The sequence below is a fragment of the Mastigoproctus giganteus genome, chromosome 10, assembly GCF_048544385.1.
Source record: "Mastigoproctus giganteus isolate SK-2022 chromosome 10, ASM4854438v1, whole genome shotgun sequence".
Taxonomy (NCBI): Eukaryota; Metazoa; Arthropoda; class Arachnida; order Uropygi; family Thelyphonidae; genus Mastigoproctus; species Mastigoproctus giganteus.
Window position 1 is genome coordinate 29207149 of NC_143584.1, and position 25265 is coordinate 29232413.

The 25265-nt window shown below is 37.5% G+C and overlaps 1 protein-coding gene across 3 annotated transcripts in view; it reads left to right on the forward strand.

Moving 5' to 3' along the window:
• The window catches only part of LOC150078920 (septin-7-like), a 510661-nt gene that overhangs the window by 333622 nt on the left and 151774 nt on the right, over positions 1–25265 (forward strand). For all 3 annotated transcript variants that reach the window (XM_090382840.1, XM_090382838.1, XM_090382839.1), the window contains 2 exons: positions 21080–21172; positions 21261–21357. In XM_090382840.1, coding sequence (XP_090238966.1) covers positions 21080–21172; positions 21261–21357 — 190 coding nt within the window. The remainder of the gene's footprint in view (positions 1–21079; positions 21173–21260; positions 21358–25265) is intronic.

Genomic DNA, 25265 nt, shown 5'->3' on the forward strand with positions numbered 1-25265 from the left:
TAGAGAATATATATGCTGTGGCGTAGAATTATGTCTTTCGAGTACGACTTTGCTATATAAAGGAGTTATGTACAAACAGGTTCATGGCACAGCTATGGGTTCTCCTATTAGCGCTATTGTCGCAAACCTGGCAATGGAAGAGTTAGAGAATAGGGTTTTTACAAGTTTGGAGTTCCCTATGTGCAAGTGGAAGAGATACGTGGATGACACGTTCACTTTGGTGCAAAAGGGGAGAGAAGAGGATGGTCTTCAGATTGGTGTAGAGTTGGGAGTGGGATCCCCTAAGGATTGGTTCTTGGACCACTTTTTTTTTTTATTTTCATTAATGACATTGACAAAGGAATATAAGACATAATGTCAAAATTTGCAGATGATGTAAAGATTTGTAGAGTCGTTAATGATCATTGCCACCCAGCACTCCTTCAGGATGACTTGAACAGACTTCAGAAATGGTGAAGAGTGGCAGCTATGTTTTAATATGGCAAATTCAAGGTCTTACACTTGGGTAATTGCAACCCCAAAAAAAAATTTACACTTGGTGGGAGTGAATTAAAAACAGTATAGGAAGAAAGATATCTGGGAGTTTGGTACAGGCAGATCTGAAGCTTTCTGAGCAGTGTAAACAGGCATCCAGGAAAGCCCATGTGTCCTATTGATGGTTTATTGAATATTATCCTTAGATAGAGGGAGGTCATAATCCCACTGTATAAGACCAAATTGTAAGACCATATTTGGAACACGCTGTTCAAGTATGGAGACCTCATCTGAAAAAAGACATTGAGCTTCTTGAAAGGATACAAAGTCGGGCAGCTCGCATGCTGAGATTGGCAAAAGGACAACTGTACAAGCAAAGACTCCAATTATGTGTGCTACAGAGCTTGGCAAATAGGCACCCCAAAGGTGACCTGATTGAGGTTTACAAGGCTCTGAGAGAGATTAGTAAAATGAATGAAGGTGGAATTTGCACTGTTCCAGAACTATAAACAGAATTCCAGAACTAGGTGTAATGTATTCAAATTACAGGGGAAGAGGTTTAGACTAGATTGTAGGAAGTTTTCTCTTAGCCAGCGAGTTGTTGACTGGAACAAGTCACATGTAGTTGAGACTGACAGTTTGAATAAATTCAAAGGTCAACTGGTACCTGTGGTGTGTGTGTGTGTGGGGGGGAAATCACATAATTTGTATTTTCTTATCTACTTCTTTTTTTTTTTTTGGCCTGTACAGGAAAAACCTGTGGCTTCCTTGCCTCCTATGGTGAATACTATTACTATTACCCTAATTTTAACATTTTACACATTATAAAATTTATGAAGGAAAGTCTAGCATATAAAAGAATTAGAAATGGAAATAACGAAGAAACAAAGGAAAAGAAATTAGAAATAAGAAGAAAACATTTTTAAAAAAATGCAATGCAAAGAAAAGCAATTAAGATATTAAAAGTACTCAAGAAGAGCATGACTTAAATAACTTTAATAAATTAAAAAATGGATAGACAGAGTGGGTATTGAACCATAGATCATTCAGGTACAAACGAATCGTGCTAACACTGATTCATATGGAAACACTTCATTGGTTCCTCTTAAAAAATAATGTTAGCATTAGCATTAGTAGGGGCATATGATGCAAGAAAGCAAGCTTATGCAGCATCAGCCAAAAAAAAAAAACACTTCCACTTCACCCCTTCGTTCCTTCGAAATACCTGTCCAGCTGAACCTTAAATTTATTTAGGCTATCAACTTCCACGACAAGGGATGGAAGTCTGTTCCACCAACCAACTACCCGCTGGCTAAAGGCAAATTTCCGCACATCTATCCTACATCTGTCCTTCCTCAATTTGAATTTATGTCCTCTCAGGTGATTATTCTGAGCAACAGGAAGAATCCCATCAGCGTTGAGCATGCTCAAACCATTCAAGGCTTTATACACCTCTATCAGATCACCTCGCCGGTGTCTAGTCTCCAGACACTGTAACTTACAAAAATTAAGCCTTTCTTCGTAAGAGCAACACTTTGTTCCATTCACTACTCTTGTTGCCCTTCTCTGTACTCGTTCCAGCATCTCTATATCCTTCTTGAAATGAGGCCTCCAGACCTGTATACAGTACTCTAGGTGTGGCCTGACCATTGCCTTATACAATGGAATAATCACCTCCTTATCCCTGCTGGAAAAATTCCTGTATATCATTAACAAGACACTATGAGCTATTCTTGCAGCCCGTCTGCACTGCTCAGAGAACTTCATACAGTCGGTCCTCGTATAACACGTGTTTACATTACACGAATTCGATCATACACGATTTATAAATAGGGGAACGTTATCTTATATAACACGAACCGAATTCGCTTATGCACGATTCGCCTTTGTGTTTACAAGAAATGGCAGTCGAACGCGGAATCACCCCAACCGAACGCAACACGATAGGAATGAAGAAGATTCTGAAAATGTATTTATGTGTTTTATATCAGTGAAGGGGAAACACATTTCACCATAATAACGTAAAAACCCACACAATTCCAGCTATCGATAATTTGCAATTGCAATTAGATTGAGTTTACGACCAGTTTATAACAGATTCCACTAGCAGAAATGCAACTGGAAATTGTTTTTATTGTTTTATGGTAGTAACCCCTAGAAATGTGCTTTAGTAAAATGTGAGGTGTTAATAGTGTATCTCGGCCTTTACGGTGTTGTTTATTCAGTTGCTACACATGCGCAGCTTTGTTTATGTGTATATTAAGCATGCCTCCTCGTTTTGTAATTGTGCTTTAAAAATGAGTAAAATACTTAAAAGGTGTGAAAAGGAAGCGTCCTGGCGAAGACACTGCAGATTCAGAGAGAAAAAGAAAACAATATCGATAAACAGAGGCGGACTAGGTCAAAAATTCTTACCCGGGAAAATTTATAGTGGCCTCATACTACGGTTTATGGCCAAAATCACATTGGCCTCTGGCCCACCGGGATTTCCCGGATAAGGCTTATGGCCAGTCCGCCTCTGTCGATAGAGAAAAAATATGAAACTGTGAAACGCTTTGAGCGAAATGAAAGACCATGTGGTATTGCACGTGCTACAGACCTAAATGAGGCAACGCCGAGAATTACAAAGAATGCAGAGAAAATAAAAACAACTTTCATAGCGGGAACAACTCAAAGTATAATTAAAATCCATTAGATTAAGACACAAGAATTGGAAGAGATGGAACGGCTGTCTTTTCTATCTGTTTGGATAGAAAATCAAACAAAAAACAAGTTTGCTTACGATAGCAGCAAAAGCATTAGCAATATTTTATTACGTAATAGTCGTAATAAAATATGTAAGCATTTTATTACAACTTACATATTATAATTTTATTACGACTATTTTATTTAATATAATAAATTTTTTACGAATAAAATACGTATTTTATTCGTAAAAAATACTTTTTTAGTATTAAAAAATACTAAAAATACTTTATTATAATATAATAAATAATAAAAAAATATTTTTTATTATTTATTATATTATAATAAAAAATATATATTATATTATTTTTTATTATGTATTTTATAACGATTAAAATTACCCGATTATTTATTGTGTTTGGTAATGTGTGTTCAATCTTGGGTGGTCGGCACCTAACCCCACTTTTCCCATAGGGCCTGTTGTTTATATTGCACGATTTTGCATGGCACGAGGGTTTCTAGGAACACAACTATCGTGCTATACGAGGACAGACTGTATCTGCCTGTATAATTACTCCCAGGTCCTTTTCATTCTCTACCACTGTCAGAGTAGTACCACAGAGTTGATATATTGCTCTGGGATTGCTGTTTCCCATATGTAGTACTTTACATTTGTCAACTTCATTTGCCACCTCTCAGCCCATCTGCTCAACCTTTCCAGATTCTGTTGTAGCAGCATAATGTCAGTAGTGTCCTTGACAACCCTGCCAACCTTTGTATCGTCTGCAAACTTGGACATTAAGCTTGATATACCATCGTCAATATCATTTATAAATACTGAAAACAATAATGGACCCAACACTGAACCCCGAGGGACTCCACTAATAACATTAGTCCATGATGAGCAGTGTCTATTCATTACCACCCCTTTATCCATAGCAGCAATTTCCCTCCAATGCCACACAGCTCCAATTTGTGCAGCAGTCTTCCATGTGCAACAGTATCAAAAGCCTTTCTAAGATCCAAGTATATAATATCAAAGTTATTCCCTGCATCCAGTTCTTTTGTGACTGCATCATAGTATCCAATCGAATTGGTCACGCAAGACTTCCCCTTAACAAAACTGAGCTATAACTGAAGTCTTGTCTAGATGATCCTGCATTGCTTCTTTAACCAGTGCCTCCATTAATTTTCCTGGAACAGAAATTAAACTCAGCCTAGTCTGGAGACTAGGCACCATCGAGGTGATCTGATAGAGGTGTATAAAGCCTTGAATGGTTTAAGCATGCTCAATGCTGATGGGATTCTTCCTCTAGCTCAGAAAAATCACCTGAGAGGGCATAAATTCAAATTGAGGAAAGATAGATGTAGGATAGACGTGCGGAAATTTGCCTTTAGCCAGCGGGTGGTTGGTTGGTGGAACAGACTTCCATCCTTTGTGGTGGAGGTTGATAGCCTAAATAAGTTTAAGGCTCAGCTGGACAGGTATTTTGAACGAACAGAGGGGTGAAGTGGAAGTGGGTTTTTTTTTTTTTTTTTTTGGCTGATGCTGCATAAGCTTGCTTTCTTGCATCAAATGCCTCTACTAATGCTAATGCTCACAGCTCTATAATTACTTGTGTCAGGCTTTGTCCTCCTTTGTGAATTGGGGTCACATTTGCACATCTCCAGTCTGTGGGTACCTCCCCTGAGTCCAAGGAAGCTCTCATAATTATGGCTAAGGGCCCGCTTACTTCCTTTGCTACCTCCTTTAATATAACTGGATAAATCCCATCCACCCCAGGTGCCTTTCTTGTGTTTATCTTCAACAATTTCACCTCCACTTTACTCTCAGTTATTACAAGATTCTCTAGCTTACTGCCAGTGAATACACCTCTGGCATTCCCCTCACTGAATAACTCCTCATGTGTGAATGTCGATGCAAATTCATTTAGTTTGTTAGCTACCTGAGCAGGATCATCAACAGTTGACCCATCGATATCAAGTGGACCAATCTAATTCATCCCCTTGTCGAGTTTACATAAGTAAAGAACTCTTTGCTGTTTTACTTTGCATCCCTTGCCAAAGATTTCTCGTAATCTGCCTTTGCCTGCCTAACCTCCTTTGTAACTTGGTTACAGATCAACTTGTATCTATCATAGGCTTCTGTGTCGTGTGTTAATTTATATTTATGCCATGCATTTTTCTTCTCGTCATATGTCTCATTAGTTCATCTGACATCCATTTAGGCCTAAACGTTGAACAATATTTCTTAGTTGGTATGAAAAGCCTAGTAGGTTCCATGATTATTTCTTTGAATGCTTCCCATTATGAATTTGCTGTTGGTAACATCTTCAGTTGGTCCCACTGTATAGAATTTAAATACTGTCTCAGACCATCGTAGTCGCCTTTACGAAAGCAAAACCCATCCCTTTACCCCTGATGGTAGTTACCTCTTTGAGTAAATCCCACTTCCGCACACTGTGATCACTGCCACCTAGTCGTTCCTTTATCTGCAGATTCTTAATGCATGAAGAATCACTACTGATAATCAAATCAAGAGTATTACTCCCTCTATTCGCCTCCCAAACATGCTGATGTAGAAAACAATCATCCAATAAATCCACAAAAGCCTTGCTAGTGTGTGAGTGACCAACCCACAAATTCCAGTCAATATCTGGGAAATTAAAATCCCCCATTATAAGACTCTCTGATTTACTGGCCCACTCTATTTTCCTGTACAGTTTCTTATTATACTCATCAGAGTCATTAGGCCTATAGCACACTCCTACTCACAATTTTGATCTCCCCATGCTTATGTCACACCAAACTGACTCGACACTGCACTGTCCAGCGATGTCGACTGGCTTCACTTCCTTGGATTTTATGTGTTCCTTAACTAATAGCATAACCCATCCTCCCTTTCTATCCTCTCTGTAGATGTTGTACTCCCCAAATTCCAGTTCTGCATTCCTTATATCTGTGTGACACCACATCTCTGATATCCCAACAATATCCGCCTTTGATGCTTTGAGCAATACTTCAAATTCATCAAATTTATTTACCAAACTCGTAGCATTTGTGTACACGCAAGTATACATGCACCTGTTTCTATTGTTAGCTACCCTAACACAACCCATGTGTTTACTTGTACCGCAATGACTCCCAGCATTCTCTGAAATATCCTGCATCTTGTTTTTCAGGCTTCTGCTCATTCCAATAGAAGCAGTGCAAGAATCACTTTCACCTCTGCCAGTGGCTACTGCTAATCTATTAGTCTTTGTATCCCCCCAAGCTAGCAGTTTCCCAACCCACTTAACACTGCCTCGATAGCATCAGCAAATATTCTTGCTCCCTTTCTATTTAAGTGTATCCCATCCCTGTAGAAGCAGTCTCTCCTGTTAACAAGTACGGTCCAGGCTGAAAAAAATTCTACCCCTTGAGCCTTGCACAATCTTTCCAGGGCCGAATTGAACAACAAGGCTCTCATCATATACTCCCTCCTATTGTGTCTGGGCAGAATTTGTGACTTGGTTACAGACCAGCTTATATCTATCATAGGCTTCCATGTCACTCATTAATTTATATGTATCCCATGCATTTTTCTTCTCTGCCATATGTCTCACTGCCTCGATAGCATCAGCAAGAATATTTGCTGATGCTATCGAGGCAGTGTTAGGTGGGTCGGAAAACTGCTAGCTTGGGGGGAGACAAAGCTAATGGATTAACAGTAGCCACGGGCAGAGGTGAAAGAGATTCTTGCACTGCTTCTATTGGAATGAGCAGAAGCCTGAAAAACAAGATGCAGGATATTTCAGAGACTGCTGGAAGTCATTGCGGTACAAGTAAACACATGGGTTGTGTTAGGGTAGCTAAGAATAGAAACAGGTGCATGTATACTTGCATGTACACTAATGCTAGGAGTTTAGTAAATAAATTTGATGAATTTGAGGTATTACTCAAAACATCAAAGGCAGATATTGTTGGGATATCAGAGACGTGGTGTCACACAGATATAAGGAATGCAGAACTGGAATTTGGGGAGTACAACGTCTACAGAAAGGATAGACAGGATAGGAAGGGAGGAGGGGTTATGCTATTAGTTAAAAAACACATAAAATCCAAGGAAGTGAAGCCAGTTGACATCGCTGGACAGTGCAGTGTTGAGTCAGTTTGGTGTGACATAAGCATAGGTAAATCAAAATTGAGAGTAGGAGTGTGCTATAGGCCTAATGACTCTGATGAGTATAATAAGATACTGTACAGGGAAATAGAATGGGCCAGTAAATCAGAGAGTCTTATAATGGGGGATTTTAATTTCCCAGATATTGACTGGAATTTGTGGGTTGGTCACTCACACACTAGCAAGGCTTTTGTGGATTTATTGGATGATTGTTTTCTACACCAGCATGTTCGGGAGGCAACTAGAGGGAGTAATACTCTTGATCTGATTATCAGTAGTGATTCTTCATGCATTAGGAATCTGCAGATAAATGAACCACTGGGTGGCAGTGATCACAGTGTGCTGAAGTGGGATTTACTCAAGGAGGTAACTACCATCAGATGTAAAGGGAAGGGTTTCTGCTTTCGTAAAGGCGACTATGCTGGTCTGAGAGAGTATTTAAATTCTATACAGTGGGACCAACTGATGATGTTACCAACAGAAAATTCAAAATGGGAAGCATTCAAGGAACTAATCTTGGAAGCTACCAGGCTTTACATACCAACCAAGAAATATTGTTCAAGGTTCAGGCCTAAATGGTTGTCAGATGAACTAATGAGACATATAGCAGAGAAGAAAAATGCATGGGATACATACAAATTAATGGGTGACGTGGAAGCCTATGATAGATATAAGTTGGTCTGTAACCAAGTCACAAAGGAGATTAGGCAGGCAAAGGCAGATTATGAGAAATCCTTGGCAAAGGATGCAAAGAAAAACAGAAAAGAGTTCTTTACCTATTTAAACTCAAGAAGGAAAGGGATGAATCAGATTGGTCCACTGTATGTTGATGGTTCAACAGTTGAGGATCCAGCTCAGGTGGCTAACAATCTAAACGAGTATTTTGCATCTACATTCACACATGAGGAGTTATTCAGGAAGGGGAATGTCGTAGGTGAAGTAAACATTGGCAGTGAGCTAGATGATTTTCTAATAACTGAGAGGAAAGTGGAGGAGAAATTGTTGAGGATAAACATAAAAAAGGCACCCGGGGTGGATGGGATCTATCCAGTTATATTAAAGGAGGCAGCAAAGGAAGTAAGCAAACCCCTAGCCATAATTATGAGAGCTTCTTTGGACTCAGGGGAGGTACCCATGGACTGGAGATGTGCAAATGTAACCCCAATTCACAAAGGAGGATCAAAGGCTGACACAAGTAATTATAGACCTGTTAGTTTAACTTCGGTTCCAGGAAAATTAATGGAGGCACTGGTTAAAGAAGCACTGCAGGATCATCTGGACAAGAATTCAGTTATAGCTCAGACACAGCATGGGTTTGTTAAGGGCAGGTCTTGTCTGACCAGTTTGATTGGATACTATGATGTAGTCACAAAAGAACTGGATGCAGGGAATAACTTTGATATTATATATTTGGATCTTAGAAAGGCTTTTGATACTGTTGCGCATGGAAGACTGCTGCACAAATTGGAGAAGTGTGGCATTCGAGGCAAATTGCTGCTATGGATAAAGGGATGGTTGAGTGGCAGAAGACAGAGAGTGGTAATCAATGGACACTGCTCAACGTGGACTAATGTTATTAGTGGAGTTCCTCAGGGTTCAGTGTTGGGTCCATTGTTGTTTTCTGTATTTATAAATGATATTGATGATGGTGTATCAGGCTTAATGTCCAAGTTTGCAGACGATACAAAGGTTGGCAGGGTTGTTAAGGACACTACTGATACTATGCTGCTGCAACAGGATCTGGAAAGGTTGAGCAGATGGGCTGAGAGGTGGCAAATGAAGTTTAACATTGACAAATGTAAAGTACTACATATGGGAAACAGTAACCCCAGATCAACGTATCAACTCTGTGGTACTACGCTGACAGTGGTAGAGAATGAAAAGGACCTGGGGGTAATTGTGCAGGCAGATATGAAGTTCTCTGAGCAGTGCAGACGAGCTGCAAGAGTAGCTCATGGTGTCTTGTCAATGATATACAGGAATTTTTCTAGCAGGGACAGGGATGTGATTATTCCCTTGTATAAGGCATTGGTCAGGCCACACCTTGAGTACTGTATACAGGTCTGGAGGCCTCATTTCAAGAAGGATGTAGAGCTGCTGGAACGAGTACAGAGAAGGGCAACAAGATTAGTGAATGGAACAAAGGGTTGCTCTTACGAAGAAAGGCTTAAGTTTTGCAAATTACAGAGCCTGGAGACTAGGCATCGCCGAGGTGATCTGATAGAGGTGTACAAGGCTTTGAATGGCTTGAGCATGCTCAATGCCGATGGAATTCTTCCTCTTGCTCAGAATAATCACCTGAGAGGGCATAAATTCAAATTGAGGAAGGACGGATGTCGGATAGATGTGCGGAAATTTGCCTTTAGCCAGCGGGCAGTTGGTTTGTGGAATAGACTTCCATCGCTTGTTGTTGAAGTTGATAGCCTAAACAAATTTAAGGCTCAGCTGGACAGGTATTTCGAACAAATTGAGGGGTGAAATGGGAGTAGTGGTTGTTTTTTTTTTTTTTTTTTTGCTGATGCTGAATAAGCTTGCTTTCTTGCATCATATGCCTCTACTAATGCTAATGTTAATTAGTTCATCTGACATCCATCTGACATTACAAAATCATATAACTCACCCAGAGTTTACTTCACCTCTGGCATTCCCTTTCCTGAATAACTCCTCATATGTGAATGTAGATGCAAAATACTCGTTTACTTTGTTAGCCACCTGAGCAGGATCATCAACAGTTGAGCCATCAATATCCAGTGGACCAATCTGATTCATCCCTTTCCTTCTAGAGTTTAGATAGGTAAAGAACTCTTTTCTATTTTTCTCGGCATCCTTTGCCAAGGATTTCTCATAATCTGCCTTTGCCTCCCTAACCTCCTTTGTAACTTGGTTACAGATCAACTTGTATCTATCATAGGCTTCTGTGTCGTGTGTTAATTTATATGTATTCCATGCATTTTTCTTCTCGTCATATGTCTCATTAGTTCATCTGACATCCATTTAGGCTTAAACCTTGAACAATATTTCTTAGTTGGTATGCAAAGCCTAGTGGCTTACAAGATTAATTCTTTGAATGCCTCCCATTTTGAATTTGCTGTTGGTAACATCCTCAGTTGGTCCTACCGTATAGAATTTAAATACTGTCTCAGTCCTCCGTAGTTGCCTTTACGAAAGCAAAAACCGTTCCCTTTACCTGTGATGGTAGTTACCTCTTTGAGTAAATCCCACTTCAGCATACTGTGATCACTGCCACTTAGTGGTTCCTTTATCTGCAGATTTTTAATGCATGAAGAATCACTACTTATAATCAAATCAAGAGTATTACTGCCTCTAGTTGCCTCCCGAACATGCTGATGTAGAAAACAATCATCCAATAAATCCACAATAGCCTTGCTAGTGTGTGAGTGACCAACCCACAAATTCCAGTCAATATCTGGAAAATTTTCGCAGATTATTTTTTTCTCAGATTTTCCAAGATTTGTTAAGGGGAAGTCTTGTCTGACAAATTCGATTGGATACTATGATGTTGTCACAAAGCAACTGGATGCAAAGAATAACTTGGATATCATATATTTGGATCTTAGAAAGGCCTTTGATACTGTTGCACATGGAAGATTGCTGACACAATTTGGAGCAGTGTGGCATTGGAGGCAAATTGCTGCTATGGATAAAGGGATAGTTGAGCACGAGAAGACAGAGAGTGGTAATCAATGGGCACTGCTTTTCGTGGGCTAATGTTATTGGTGGAGTCCCTCGTGGTTCAGTGTTGGGTCCATTGTTGTTTTCTGTGTTTATAAGTAATATTGATGATGGTATAACAGGCTTAATGTCCAAGTTTGCAGACGATACAAAGGTTGGCACGGTTGTTAATGACACTAATGACAGTACACTGCTGCAACTGGATCTAGAAAAGTTTAGCAGATGGGCTGAGAGGTGGCAAATAAAGTTTAACATTGACAAATGTAAAGTACTACATATGGGAAGCAGTAATCCCAGAGTAACGTATCAACTCTGTGGTACCACACTGACAGTGTTAAAGAATGAAAAGGACCTGGGGGTAATTGTGCAAGCAGATATGAAGTTTTCTGAGCAGTGCAGACGGTCTGCAAGAGTAGCTCATAGTGTCTTGTCAATGATATACAGGAATTTTTTTAGCAAGGATAAGGAGGTGATTATTCCCTTGTATAAGGCAATGGTCAGGCTACACCTTGAGTACTGTATACAGGTTTGGAGGCCTCCTTTTAAGAAGGATATAGAGCTGTTGGAACGAGTGCAGAGAAGGGCAACAAGGTTAGTGAACAGAACAAAGGGTTGTTCTTATGAAGAAAGGCTTTAATTTTGCAAATTTCAGTGTCTGGAGACTTGGCACCTGCGAGGTGCTCTGATTGAGGTGCATAAAACCTTGAATGGTTTGAGCATGCTCAATGCTGATGCGATTCTTCGTCTTGCTTAGAATAATCGCATGAGACAGCATAAATTCAAATTGTGGAAAGTCAGTTGTAGGATAGATGTGTGGAAGTTTGCGTTTAGCCAGCGGGTAGTTGATTGCTGGGACAAACTTCCATCTGTCTTTGTAGAAGTTGATAGATTAAATAGATTCGAGGCAGAACTTGACAAATATTTGGAGCGAGGGGATGGGTGAAATAAGGGTGTGTTTTTTTTTTTTTTTTTTTTTCTTGCCTGATGCTATATAAGCTTGGTTTCTTGCATCATGTGCCCTTGCTAATGCTAAAAAATTAAAATCCCCCATTATATGACTTCTGATTTACTGGCCCATTATATTTCCCTGTACAGTTTCTTATTATACTCATTAGAGTCATTAGGCCTATAATACACTTCTACTCTCAATTTTGACTCGACACTGCACTATCCAGTGATGTCGTCTGAATTCACTTCCTTGGATTTTATGTGTTTCTTAACTAATGGCATAACCCCTCCTCCCTTCTTATCCTTCCTGTACATATTGTACTCCCCAAATTTCAGTTCTGCATTCCTTATATCTGTGTGGCACCACGTCTCTGATATCCCAACAATATCTGCCTTTGATGTGTCGAGCAATACCTCAAATTCATCAAATTTATTTACCAAACTCCTAGCATTTGTGTATACGCAAGTATACATGCACCTGTTCCTATTCATAGCTACCCAGCCCATGTGTTTACTTCTACCTCAATGACTCCCAGCAGTCTCTGAAATACCCTGCATCTTGTTTTCCAGGCTGCTGCTCATTCCAGTAGAAGCTGTTCAAGATTCACTTTCACCTCTGCCAGTGGCTACTGTTAATCTATTAATCCTTGTATCCCCCCAAGCTAGCAGTTTTCCGACCCACCTAACACTGCCTCGATAGCATCAGCAAATATTCTTGTACCCTTTCTATTTAAGTGTATCCCATCCCTGTAGAAGCAGTCTTTCCTGTTAGTTATGTGGGAAGTGCCTGCAATTGTTATGGCGTAATGTGATTTAATGTTCTGTTAGAGCCCTTTTTTTGTTTTTGTTTTTGTTTTATAGCCTTATTATGCTTATCAAATGTTTTGAAATATCTGTCCTTATTTATAGTCTGACCTTTCTCTAAAAAATCGACTGAAATCAGGCCTTTGTTCCAAAATACTGTGGCCATAATTTTTTGTTATGATCTGGCATTTTGAGTTTTTCACTGGATAGATTTCCATGAAATAAAAATTGACTGATGCATCCATTCCACAGAATGACATTTAGAATAAAGGTTATAGTGGGGTATGTAGGTCTTATTGCCTGTTATCAGTCCATTTAAAACATCTTAAAAGTTGTTGTACTTCTGGAATATCACGGCAGATTTCCTGCTCTGAATTTAATTTCTCTTGTTAACAGCTTAACTCATTTGCATCATATTTTCCTGTAATCTAATGTGTTTAAAATAGATTAATATATTTATTTTGAACATCTTAATGTTTTCATCATGTGTTATTGTTTTGTCTTTTTGAATTTCATTCATGATCTTAGTGTTTTCTTCAGTGACATAGATTTTGATCTTCTGCTTCCATTTCTCTGCAGGACACTGTCATTGGTCACCCTTGTTGACCCTGGTGTCTAACATTTTTCTGTATGTCTGAATTTCAAATGCATCTGGTTTCTTGGATGTGCTAGTTTTCATTGTCCATGTCTCAGCACCATTCATCAAAACTGAGCAATCACGACATCTCAACTTGCTGATTCTATGGTGGAGATCCTGTTTCCCATTGCACAATGCAGATCTCATTTTAAGGAAATACCACCTGGCCATTTCAATCCTTGCTTTTATTTCCATATCCAGTTCAATTTTGTCATTGATACAACAGCCTAGATCAGTGGTTTTCAACCTTTTTTTTAGATCCAATTCTCTCCCTGTGTGTGTGTGCGTGTGTATATATATAATACTAAAAAATATATGTTATATGATAGTTATTACAATAATATAATTATAAACAAAATTACATTTCATAATACAAATTATATATATACAGTATATAATAATAATTTTATTCTTTTTATAGAGGTACTAAGTAAACATTAATTATAGGTCACCATAAAATTAAAAGGATACTGTACACCTTTTTATAATGAAATAAACATATACATTTTAAAAAAATAAGTTTAAGTAACTTAAACCCAAATTACGTGGCACCCCTGTAATGTTGTTGCGGCACCCCAGTTGAAAACCACTGGCCTAGATATTTGAATTTGTTAACTCTCTATATCAGCCTTCCATTTACATGAGAGGAGGTGTTGGTATCTCTCTATTAAATTCCATAGCTTAGTCTTGTTGACATTAATCCCAAGCCCCATTCTTTCACCTTCCTCACTCGCACAATTGAGAAGTATCTGTAAATCCTGCATATTAGTTATACAAAGTACAGTGTCATCCATATAGCGCAGGTTGTTAATCAATCTATGATTGACAGATATTCCTTCATTTCTTCCGTCTAACACTCTTTTGAAGATGGCATCCGAGTAAATGTTAAACAGGAGGGGGGAAAAGTACACATTCTTGCTTCATTTCATGTTCAATGTTGATGTTTTTTATCTTTCTGCCATCAACTACAACCGTTGCCATTTGGTTCCAGTAGAGTTTTCTGATTATTCGGTTGTCCTTTTTCATCAAGGCCTGATCCCTCAAGGATCTCGATAAGTTTGGTGTGTTGGACTCTATCCACGGCCTTTCAAAGTCAATAAAACAAAGATGGGCATCAGTCTGTTATTCCCTGCACCTTTGCATCATGACTTGGGCACAAAATAATGCTTCTCTTGTACCCAGTTTTTCTCTAAATCCAAATTAACATGTATTGTGAAAAGCACTTTCTGCAAGATTAACAGGAAAATACCATAATAGCAAGACTAATTTTTAAAAAATGGCACGTGTGCTTGCCACACGCAGTAGATGGTTTTATGTGAAACGTCATCAGCTTGGAAGATGTTAGCGAAATCCAAGCTAATAGCCTAATTATCCATTTGATTGTAGCCATTTGTTCAATAGTATGATTGCAGCAATACAATTTACAATAATTCACTTCTGGCAGAAGCTGCAATGACGTCACTTCCGTGTCGCATTTTTTGTGGCCAATCAGATTTACTTGGTTGAGGTGCTGAGGATGTTTCACATCAAAAATAACAACGAAATTATATGTATATGTTAATATATTCCAATAAAAGCAATTATTAGCATGAGCCTAAAGTTTTGAAAGTGTAACATTCCTGTAATAGAGCAAGGCTTAATTTCTTTCGAAACTTACAACCTTCGTGGGTAGCACAATTGGTACAATCGTCATCCTTCCCACACTGGGTGGAAAGGACCTGAGTTAAAGTCCTGTTGATGACAGGAGGAATTTTTATGGGCCTTTTTCACAATTTGGCTGAGTTAGTCAGTCTCAGGCGAGGGTAGCATGTTTTTTTCCTCCTGGAAACTTGTGTTTTTCATCCAGCAAACAAAATTGACCACAGAAGACATGCAATTTATAGTCAATAGACACAGAGCAATATGGCCTTAGTCACTGATCCTCTTAAAACCCTACAAACAACAACAGCTTCAAAACTTACCTCCTGGTCACTTTGTTAAATCGTGAATGGCGAAATTGAAATATCATAAAATTAAAACAGCATATTTTAAAATTATTGCTCTGAAAAAGGTGCACGTGTTTTGTTGGTTTGTCGATGTATAAACTAAAACCATAGACTATGGAAAATAAGGAGAAACATGAGACCTACCAGTGATGTATAATGAAAGTCTGAAGTTAGTCTAAGTGATAATTTTAAAATATGCTAACTTTTAATTTTCTCATTAATATTTCCACTCATGCTTTAACCACACGGATTGGGAAATAAGTTTAAAAAATGAATAGTTGTTGAAGGTATTACAAATTTGAACTTAAAACATTTGTAAGATCAATCTTTTAAGTTCAAATGTGTGGACTGTCAAAATTTTTTGTTCATATAATAGAAATTTTGTGAATTAAGTTTTCTCAAATCATGAGTTACTATAATCCATGTTGCCCATTATGTAATAGCAGTGCTTTTTTTTGGGACGGTATGCAATGGTACAGTGTACTGGCACCTTTATTAACAGTGAAGTGTGACAATTGGATGCAGTGCACTTCAAAATTTTTAATATTCCGTAAATTTTTTTCACACGTTTACCTACTATTCAAATAAGCTTAAAGTTATTTAACTAAATTTGCATTTTTCGCTGTCTATTGTTAAGATATTTCTATATAAAACTGTATAACCATTTTTATAATTCTAAATTACTCAGTCAGACCTCTGTTTAATGAAGTCCTTTTATAGCAAATTATTTTGAATTCCCCTTGGAAGTTACATTTAAAATACTTTCCGTTGAGCGAGAAAATTTTCATATAGCGAATGGATTAGGAGAGAATATACTCGGTACGCACTGTTTGCATTTCTGGCCTTCAGGCAATTTACGCTGCTGCGCGAATTAAAAGGGCTAAAGGGATTACCATTCTACAACTTAGAACTTCCGGTAAAACCTATCCGACCACCTGTCCCACATATGGAGAAATCGTGCTGGTCAGTAGTGAGCAGATCAAGGGATATTCCCAGTGGACTCTGGTCCACCTTCTACTGCAGTGGTGTCCAAACTTTCGCGTACAGGGGCCATATTAAAAAAAAATTCAAAGTTACATTTCTTTTGTGTGTTCCTTTTTCCATATCTTGTTGCATATAAAAGTAAAATCTAAATATTCGAAACTTTTATTAAGCACAATACACAATTACATTTACTGAACAAAACATTTAATGAGAAAATTTTTTTGATAATTAACAAAATTTAAAATGCTGTTTTAGTTCACTTTCCTTGCTGGCCATAGGTTGGACACCACTGTGAATCAAATGTAAGCGCCCGTTCAAGAATTAGAAAAGTGATTTTTTTCTTTTACACCGACAAATAATCATCTGTTGTTTCACAGAAGTGCATTATCCACATTGGCCGTAAATTTTCCCTCTCTTTGTTTACGTGGTCCTGAATGTCCGAATTCTCTGTTTACAGTACCTGAATATCTTGTAAAGACTCATGGCACTAAGAATCATGCAGTTACTCTGTGAACCTCTTCTCCCCAGCAGAGTATGGCTTTATGCCAGTGTGCTCTTCTGAGGAGGCTCTGTTTGACCTGGTCCTCCACATTGAAAATTCTACATCCAAATATGAACTGGCTATCTTTGTTGATTTCGAGGGCGCCTTTGACACTGTCTGGTGGGACAGTACATTGGCCTGTCTCCGCCAGGCTCAGTGCTCCCTCCAGATATATCAGCTCTTTCGAAATTATTTCACAGAGCGCGAGATAGTAGTCAAATCCAACTACCTGCAGGTAACCAGACCGACCTCTCGAGGGTACCCACAAGGTTCTGTCCTAGGGCCCCTTGTCTGGAATATGGTCCTCCACAGCTGGCTCACAAAACCCTTGGATGAATGTAAAATAGTGGCTTTCGCAGATGATCTCACTATCGTTGTTCCTGGAAAATCCCACTTTGACCTAGAGTGTAAAGCAAATCGTATCCTGTCCGATCTCAACTCCTGGACAGTGCTCAGCAATGTACGAATCAATCCGGATAAAACAAAAATGATGATCTTCAAATCAAAGCTAGATCTCAGATGCCCACCACAAATTAAGATCTCTGGAAAGCAACTCCCGATCGTAACACAGATGAAAGTCCTGGGGAAGATTATTGATCACAAGCTGAGCTTCCACCAACATCTTATACACTTAGGGACCAAGGCTAAAAGATTTTCAGCGGCCATCATTAGATTTTCCAGATGTGACTGGGGACTCTCAAATAAAACTCTGTCCTTATACTACAGAGCGGTCTTTTTGCCTATTGTGACATATGCGGCTGGAGCATGGTTTCATAGAGTGAAGCTAGTCAAAATGAGAGACAAACTTAACTCCATTCAGTGAAGCATTCTTTTGTCTCCTCATAGAATTTGCCGAACAGTGTCCACAGCTGCCATTCAAGTGATCGCCGGAACATTACCACTGGATTTGTACATCATCTATCGTGGTGTAAACTTCAGGATCAAGAAGAAAATTCCAACTAAAATCCTTGAAATTGAACTGGATCTAAACAGCAACCCCAAAGCCGAAAGACTCAGGCGCTACAATGAACTAATAAACATTTGGCAGACCAAATGGGATATCTCTGTAACAGGCACCATCACTAGAAAATTCCTTCCAGAGGTCTCATTTACTGCAATCAAAACTGTCAAGTCCTGGCTGTCGCCGACCTTGGAATCCTCCTTCTTGGTCACTGGACATGGCTCCCTCAACGAGAAGCTTTTTCAGCTAGGACTGTTTACAACAGATGGCTGTTTCTGTGGAGAAAAGGAGAACTGGAAGCATCTGCTATTTGAATGTCCGCTGTGTGAATACATAAGAAAAACTCTTACACAGGCAGTACCAAACATCACTGAGCATCAACTGGATCTCCTACTCCGAACACCAGAAAACCTCTCAGCGCTGCAGACTTATGATGCACAAGTCTTCAAGTGTAGAAGTCAAACCCATGCTGAAGCAAGACGCATTAGAAATACTCGTGCAACGAACTGAAAGTCCACAGTGAAAAACTGTTTTTTTTTTCATCGCATTCTGCCTGGAGTTGTTAATTCGGTGCAGCTATTTTTATTTTTTATTTATTTTTTTTATTTATTATTTATTTTTTATTTATTATTTATTTATTTTTTTAATTTCATTTTATTTTTCCCCTCAAACGCACCAAATTTTTCCCCCTGCTTAATTTGCCATTCAAAAATATGTAGACAATATTATTGAAAAATATTGTCTACTTATTTTTATTAATTACTTTTTTTATGTATTTTAATTAATTAATGTCTTTATTTATTTTAATTAATCAGTTAATTTATTTATTTTTTCTCTATTTTTATTTTTTTTTTTCATAACCTGCACCACGGGTGACTTTTCCTTTTCTTTTTTTTTCTTCCTTCTCCTTTCCTCTGGAATGGGCCCCCCCAGAGAATCCTAGCCCACCTTCTGGCAACACTAGGTGGATCAGCATCTCTTTTGAGACAGTACGTGTTTTACTGGGACTGGCCCACCTTCCCGTGGTGTGGACGAGTACCTGGAATAATCTGTCCAGGTGACTGATGCTTCTAGGGCCAAGCGGCCAGACACAACAACAGAACACACACATAATACGCACAAACCTACGTCACACACATATCTGGTCCATTTGTAGTGATACTGTTCTTCACAGAGATAAGAGGCGGAGTTGAACAAACATTCTAGGTGCTGCCCATTACATATACACATGTCCACCTGAATATCCGAATGACACTGACATTTTGGACAGTTTCAAAAAATTCAAATTTAACTAGTTTAATGGACTAGTGACAATATCGATGATGGGAGAAGGAAAATGAGGACAACGAAGGTATTAAACCTTCTAAACATGAATTGTTGGCATTTGGTGAAAATTCAATTAGAAAATTAGAGTTAAACGAAAGAGATACCATTCATGGATTTCGGGAATACCTAATTGAAAAGATGGTTCCAGAAGAATTTGATCGACACTCTGAGTACGATACCAATTTCATTGAGTGAATGTGAGCGAGGATTTTCACAAATGAATCTGATCGCTAGTGCAACCAGAGCTTCGTTGATGACAGAAACAGTTTCTTCGCTACTGTTTCTTAAAACTGTAGGCCCACCGCTGACCCACTTCGATCCAGCAAAATATATCGATTCGTGGCTGCTTCGGAAACGTCATTAAGCAAGAGACACACAAAGAGGAAGAAAAGAAGTCGGCAAGGGAGTCGGATGTGAACTTAATAAAAATTTGGAATATTCACCAAAAACTTTATTATGAAATTATTTTTACTTATTATTTTTAGGGTTTGTAGTCTAACGAAGGACCCTTATAAATGTCACTCGGTTGTCTGTCTGTCACTGCATTGTATCTCCGGAACCACTCAACATATTGACTTGAAATTTTGCATGGGTTTGTACATCATGTGGGCCAACATAATGGCATATTGATCATTGTTGACAAAAATTTGTCTGGGAAATTGAGGGGGTAAATGTAGGGGAGACAAAAAACGTCGAAACCTATAGCTTATTATAGGCCATTGGAAAGAGCTCAACGAGTAGGTTTAAAATATAATTTTAAAATTAAAAATGGCAGCACCAGACAGGAAAATGTGAGTAATTTTTGTGCCCCCCCCCCCTTTATTTCCGTCACTAATGGAGCTAAAAATTTAAAAATCACATTAGCTTTGCATTATTCGATGCTTATCAAGGGGAAAACTATTCCGATTGAAATCTATCATTTACTTTGTGTTGCAATTAAAAAAATCAATTTTTTATTGCAATTCGATTCTTTGTGCTAAGTAACTCTCCTTTTGGTGACAAAAAGGATTGCTAAATACTGTTAATACTTCTATAAAGGTCATTTATAAATTTTGCGACGAGAAGTATATTTTAACAGTTTTCAAAGCTGGAGTTGTCCCGGCAAGGAGGTACTCAGAGAGCCAGTATTGAGGCGGCGGTGGTGGGGATTCTTGCACGACAACACCTGACAGTCTCTTCTCCCCCCAAGACTTTAATTGCTTCTCCAGGAAGAAGTCAGAGTCGCTTCTCCCACCCTTGTCATTCGCAACTGGAAAGACTCTAATAAGCAACGTTTTCGTTAGTTCCTCAGTTTTAGGCCAAGCTGGGGTACTAGTAACTTTTTCAGTTACCATAAAGCTCTCTATTTCAGATACTACCCTAACGACCATTCGTGACTACGGACCTTTCATCCTGAGTGCCTGGCACTCAGCAATTGACTGATTTATTTACTTATTTTACTCACATTTTACTTATTTTTTAATATATTTGAATAATAAATTTATGCTTAATAAACTGTGTTAATGTACTAAATTTGTTGTTCTTATTCCAAAAACATTACTACTAAAGTAACAATATCAGAAAAAAACATTTTTAGAGTACTTTTCATATCCTTTTAATTTTCAATTTTTCCTCATAGCAAAGAATGAGTACCGGCACAAATTTTTTTACAAAAAAAGCACTGTGTAATAGTAATAGATTTTGTTTACTTTGGTAATGAATTCTATGATCTGTGGTAACCTTATTTTCCAGCAAGCTGGTTACTGAGAACAATAACAAAAAAACAGTGACACTCACACTATTTCAATCACAATAGTGTATGTCACTGTTTTCTTGTGTGATTCATGTGTATACATCATTATTGATAAATTGTTAGTGATCTTTTATTTTATACTTCCAGGTTTTGAATGAAATTGCACAAAATAAAATAAGAATTTATGACTTTCCAGACTGTGATGATGAAGAGCAAAATAAGTTGCAAAAACCACTTAAGGTATGTAGATTTAGAAGGGTATGTAAAATAATACATTAATCTATTCTGTGGTTAAAATTCTACATATACTGCATTTACTTTATAATAGGAACGAGTTCCTTTTGCTGTAGTTGGAAGTAATACTATTGTTGAAGTTAATGGAAAACGGGTCAGAGGAAGAAGATACCCTTGGGGTATTGCAGAAGGTAAATTAATTTAATTCACATTTTCCTAGTTTTTTAAGTTTAGATTAAATCAAATACATTTTTCACATTTTGCAAATTAGTTAACCCTTTTGCACATGCATATATATATATATATATATTACTGTTTTTTATATTTTGGCTACCTATGGTACGTACATATATACATGTATGTTTTCAAATAACGTGTTCAAATATGTATGAATTGTCTTAGAAATCTTCAAGAATCCATATAAATTGCCTTAGAAATCTGCTCCCATATCATGTCTTTCAAAATAATTGTAGATAATAAGTGGTAAGAACATGGTGTAATGTTTAGTAAAAGCCAAGAGTTTGGATTAAATTTGAGTGTTAGGAATTTTTTCTAGACATGATAATCTACTTGGCACTGGGAACATTTGTGCAAGACTTGTGAGATAGAATTTTTCCCAGAATGGTTTGTGCTTATTAGCTTATTAACAGGCGAGACTGATTTTATTGGGAATGGGATATACTTAAATAGAAGGGGTGAAAAAACATTTACTGGTGCTGCTAAGGCAGTGTTGGGTGGATCAGAAAACTTTGGGGGGGGGCACAAACTGATAGTTTACTAATGGCTAAGCAGAGGCAAAATTGATTCCCTCAGTTCTTCTGTTGGGACATGCATCAGTCTAGAAAAGGGTGGAGGATTGCAAGATCTGCTGGGAATCCTCATTAGACTAGACATTATATGGGATCTGTAAGAGTTATTAAAAACACAAACTGGCATTCATTTACTTTTTTTTTTTTTTAATACGCTAATACTAGATGCATATTAAATAAAATTTGAATTTGATATATTGATAAACTCATCAAATGCCAACATTATAGGTGTAACAGAAACATATGTCATTTTGATTTTGGATATGAAAAATTTGAATATGTCGATGGGGGAGGATATGCTTTTGGTTAAGAAGCACATAGATTCTAAAACAGTAAAACCAGTGGACACAGGCCAGTGTAATATTGAATCAGTCTGGTGTGACATAAATACTGGAAAAACAAAGAGGAGAATAGGTATCTCTTATAGGCCAAATGATTGTGGAAAATATAATAAACAACTATATAGACAAATGGAGTCAGCCAGCAAATCAGTATGTCTTGTCATGGGGAATTTTAACTTTCCAGATATCAATTGGAACTCTTGGAGTGGCAGCTTTCTCAGTAGCAGAACTTCTCTCAGTTTGCCTGATGACTGTGTTTCAGCACTAACATGCTAGAGAAGGAACAAGAAAAAGCAATATTTTTGATCTCATTATCATCAGTGATTCATCATGTATTAAGAATATTCAGATAAAGAAACCTTTAGATAGCAGTAATCATGGTGTACTAATGTTGATTTATTCAAAGAAATAACTGCTGTCAAGTGTAAAGTGAAGGTATTTTTAGCTCTTTTTAGTGCAACCAACGAATGTTGTTAAAAGGAGTAAATGCCAAATGTGAAACAATTAGAAAGGTGATCATGGGAACCAGTAAGCATTTTATATGAACTAAGAGATATTGTTCAAGGTTTAGACTAAACGGACATCAGGTGAACTAATGAGCTTAGCAGCAGAGAAGAAAAATATATGGGATAATTATAAATTGTCAATAATATGAACTAGTCTATAATCAAGTTATTCAGGTGGTTATGCATGCAAGGCACATTACAAGAATTTTTTGACTAAGAATGCAAAGAAAATTGAAAGGAATTCTGCAGTATGTGTTAACCCTGGAAGGAAAAGGTTCAATCACATTGGTCTACTGGATATAAATGGCATAGCTATTGATGACCTTGTGTAGATTGCAGATAAATTGAATAAAGCTTTTCATTTATGGGTGTGAAATATTTATTTTGTCTCTAAAAGTTCTGCTAATCTTCTTTCTAAAGACTTCTTCGCACATTGAGAAGGCTTTGCAGACAAGATTAGCAGAAGTCTGTCTAATGCGAGGTTGGAATTAAATGATTTTATAATAATGGAATGGAAAGTGGAGGAGAAACTGCAGCAGCTAAAAATGAACAGCATATGCTGGCTAATGGATTCTATCCAATTATACTGAAAGAAGCTGCAGAAGACACAGTTAAACCTTTGGCCATAAAAATCATAGCATTCTTAGATTCAGAGGGCCCTATAGATTGGAGATCTGCAAATGTATTTCCTATTCACAAGGATGGTTCAAAGAATGAAGTGGGTAACTACAGACTTTTAAGTTTCACTGCTGTGCCAGAGAAAATAATGGAGTTCATAGTTCAAGAAGTAATGCATCGTCATCTTAATAGAAGTGAAGCTATAACTATGTAAATACCCTGGCCATCTTTCCAGGCATAAAGGGAACTTTGCCTTTGTATATGTACTTTGCTGTTTGTATGTGTATGTATATTTTAGAATCTGTGGTAATAAAGATTTATTTATTTATAAGGCAATTACAGCATGAATTTGTAAAAGGGGCATCATGACTCACCAATCTGATTAGCTATTATGAGGTTATGAAGGAATTAGATGCAAAGAATAATTTTGATATCATACAAATGAGGGTATTCCACTTCAAGATCTAGATAAATTAAGCAGATTGGGCTGAAAAGCATAAACTGAAGTTTAACATTAATGAATGTAAGTTACTTCTTTTGGCAAAAAAAAGACTTAGGGTAATTGTATAGTCTCACATGCAATTTATACAATTTGCATGTATGTACCACATGCAAATTGTATAAATTGCAGCAATATGTATCATTAGGGGAAAGTTACTATTGCAGATAAAGGGATGGTTAAGTGGTAGGAAACAAAGAATGGTTGTTATACATGGCCATTGAGCTTCATGGACTAACAAGATGAGTGAGTTACCACAAGATTTAGTTTTGGGTTCCTTACTGTTTTTTAATATTTAATTTATGTAGGTTTTTGAAGTTTGATGTCTAAGATTTGCTAATGAAACAAAAATGGCTACAATACTTAATGAGGGTATTCCACTTCAAGATCTAGATAAATTAAGCAGATTGGGCTGAAAAGCGTAAACTGGAGTTTAACATTAATGAATGTAAGTTTCTTCTTTTGGCAAAAAAGACCTAGAGTAATTGTATAGTCTCACATGAAATTCTCTTAGCAGTTCAAATAGCCTGCGACAACAGTGAGTGGTGTTCTTCATTGATATACAGAGACTTTGCCGACAGTGACAAAGAAGTCATTAGCCTTTTGTATAAGGTAACGTTTATAGCCACATCTGGAATAATGTGTACAGTTTTGGAAACTTCATTTTTGGAATGACATAGATCTATTGGAAAGGGTGCAGAGAAGAGCAAAAAGATTGACTGGAGGCATAAAAGGATATTCTTAACAAGAAAAGACTGGGCTCTGTCAGTTGCAGTTCCCAAAACTAGACAACTGTGTGATGACCTAATTGAAGTGTATAAGGCTTTAAAAAGATTAAGTAAACTAAATGCTAATGGCATCTTTACCCTTTTTCAGATGGCACACATACAGAGGAATGTAAATTTAAATTGCAGAATAGATATACAGAAATTTTCATTCAGGCAAAGAATAATTGATTTTTTGAATTTTTAATATTTCTGTGTTTTTTTTTACATCTAATAGCGGCCATGGGGCAGAATGTACATTTATTTTAATAATTTTGGTGAGTGCATAATTATAAAAGGTGGTTTAGAGCTGAAATCTTCAGACTATGGGAAATTTATAAGGCAAAAAAGTTAGTGCAAAGCATCATTTTAGTTCATTGCAAATCACCAAAAAGATTTCATTTCACCAAAGCAGGTGAAATGGCATCATTTTTGTTACATCTCATATTGTGAATGCCTTCCAATGAGTTGCCTGTTATTGCATTACTTGAATAAGCAACACTTCCCCAGTAGAGAAGGTAAATGTTACTTATTCTCGGTAGATACCACCATCCAGACAGCA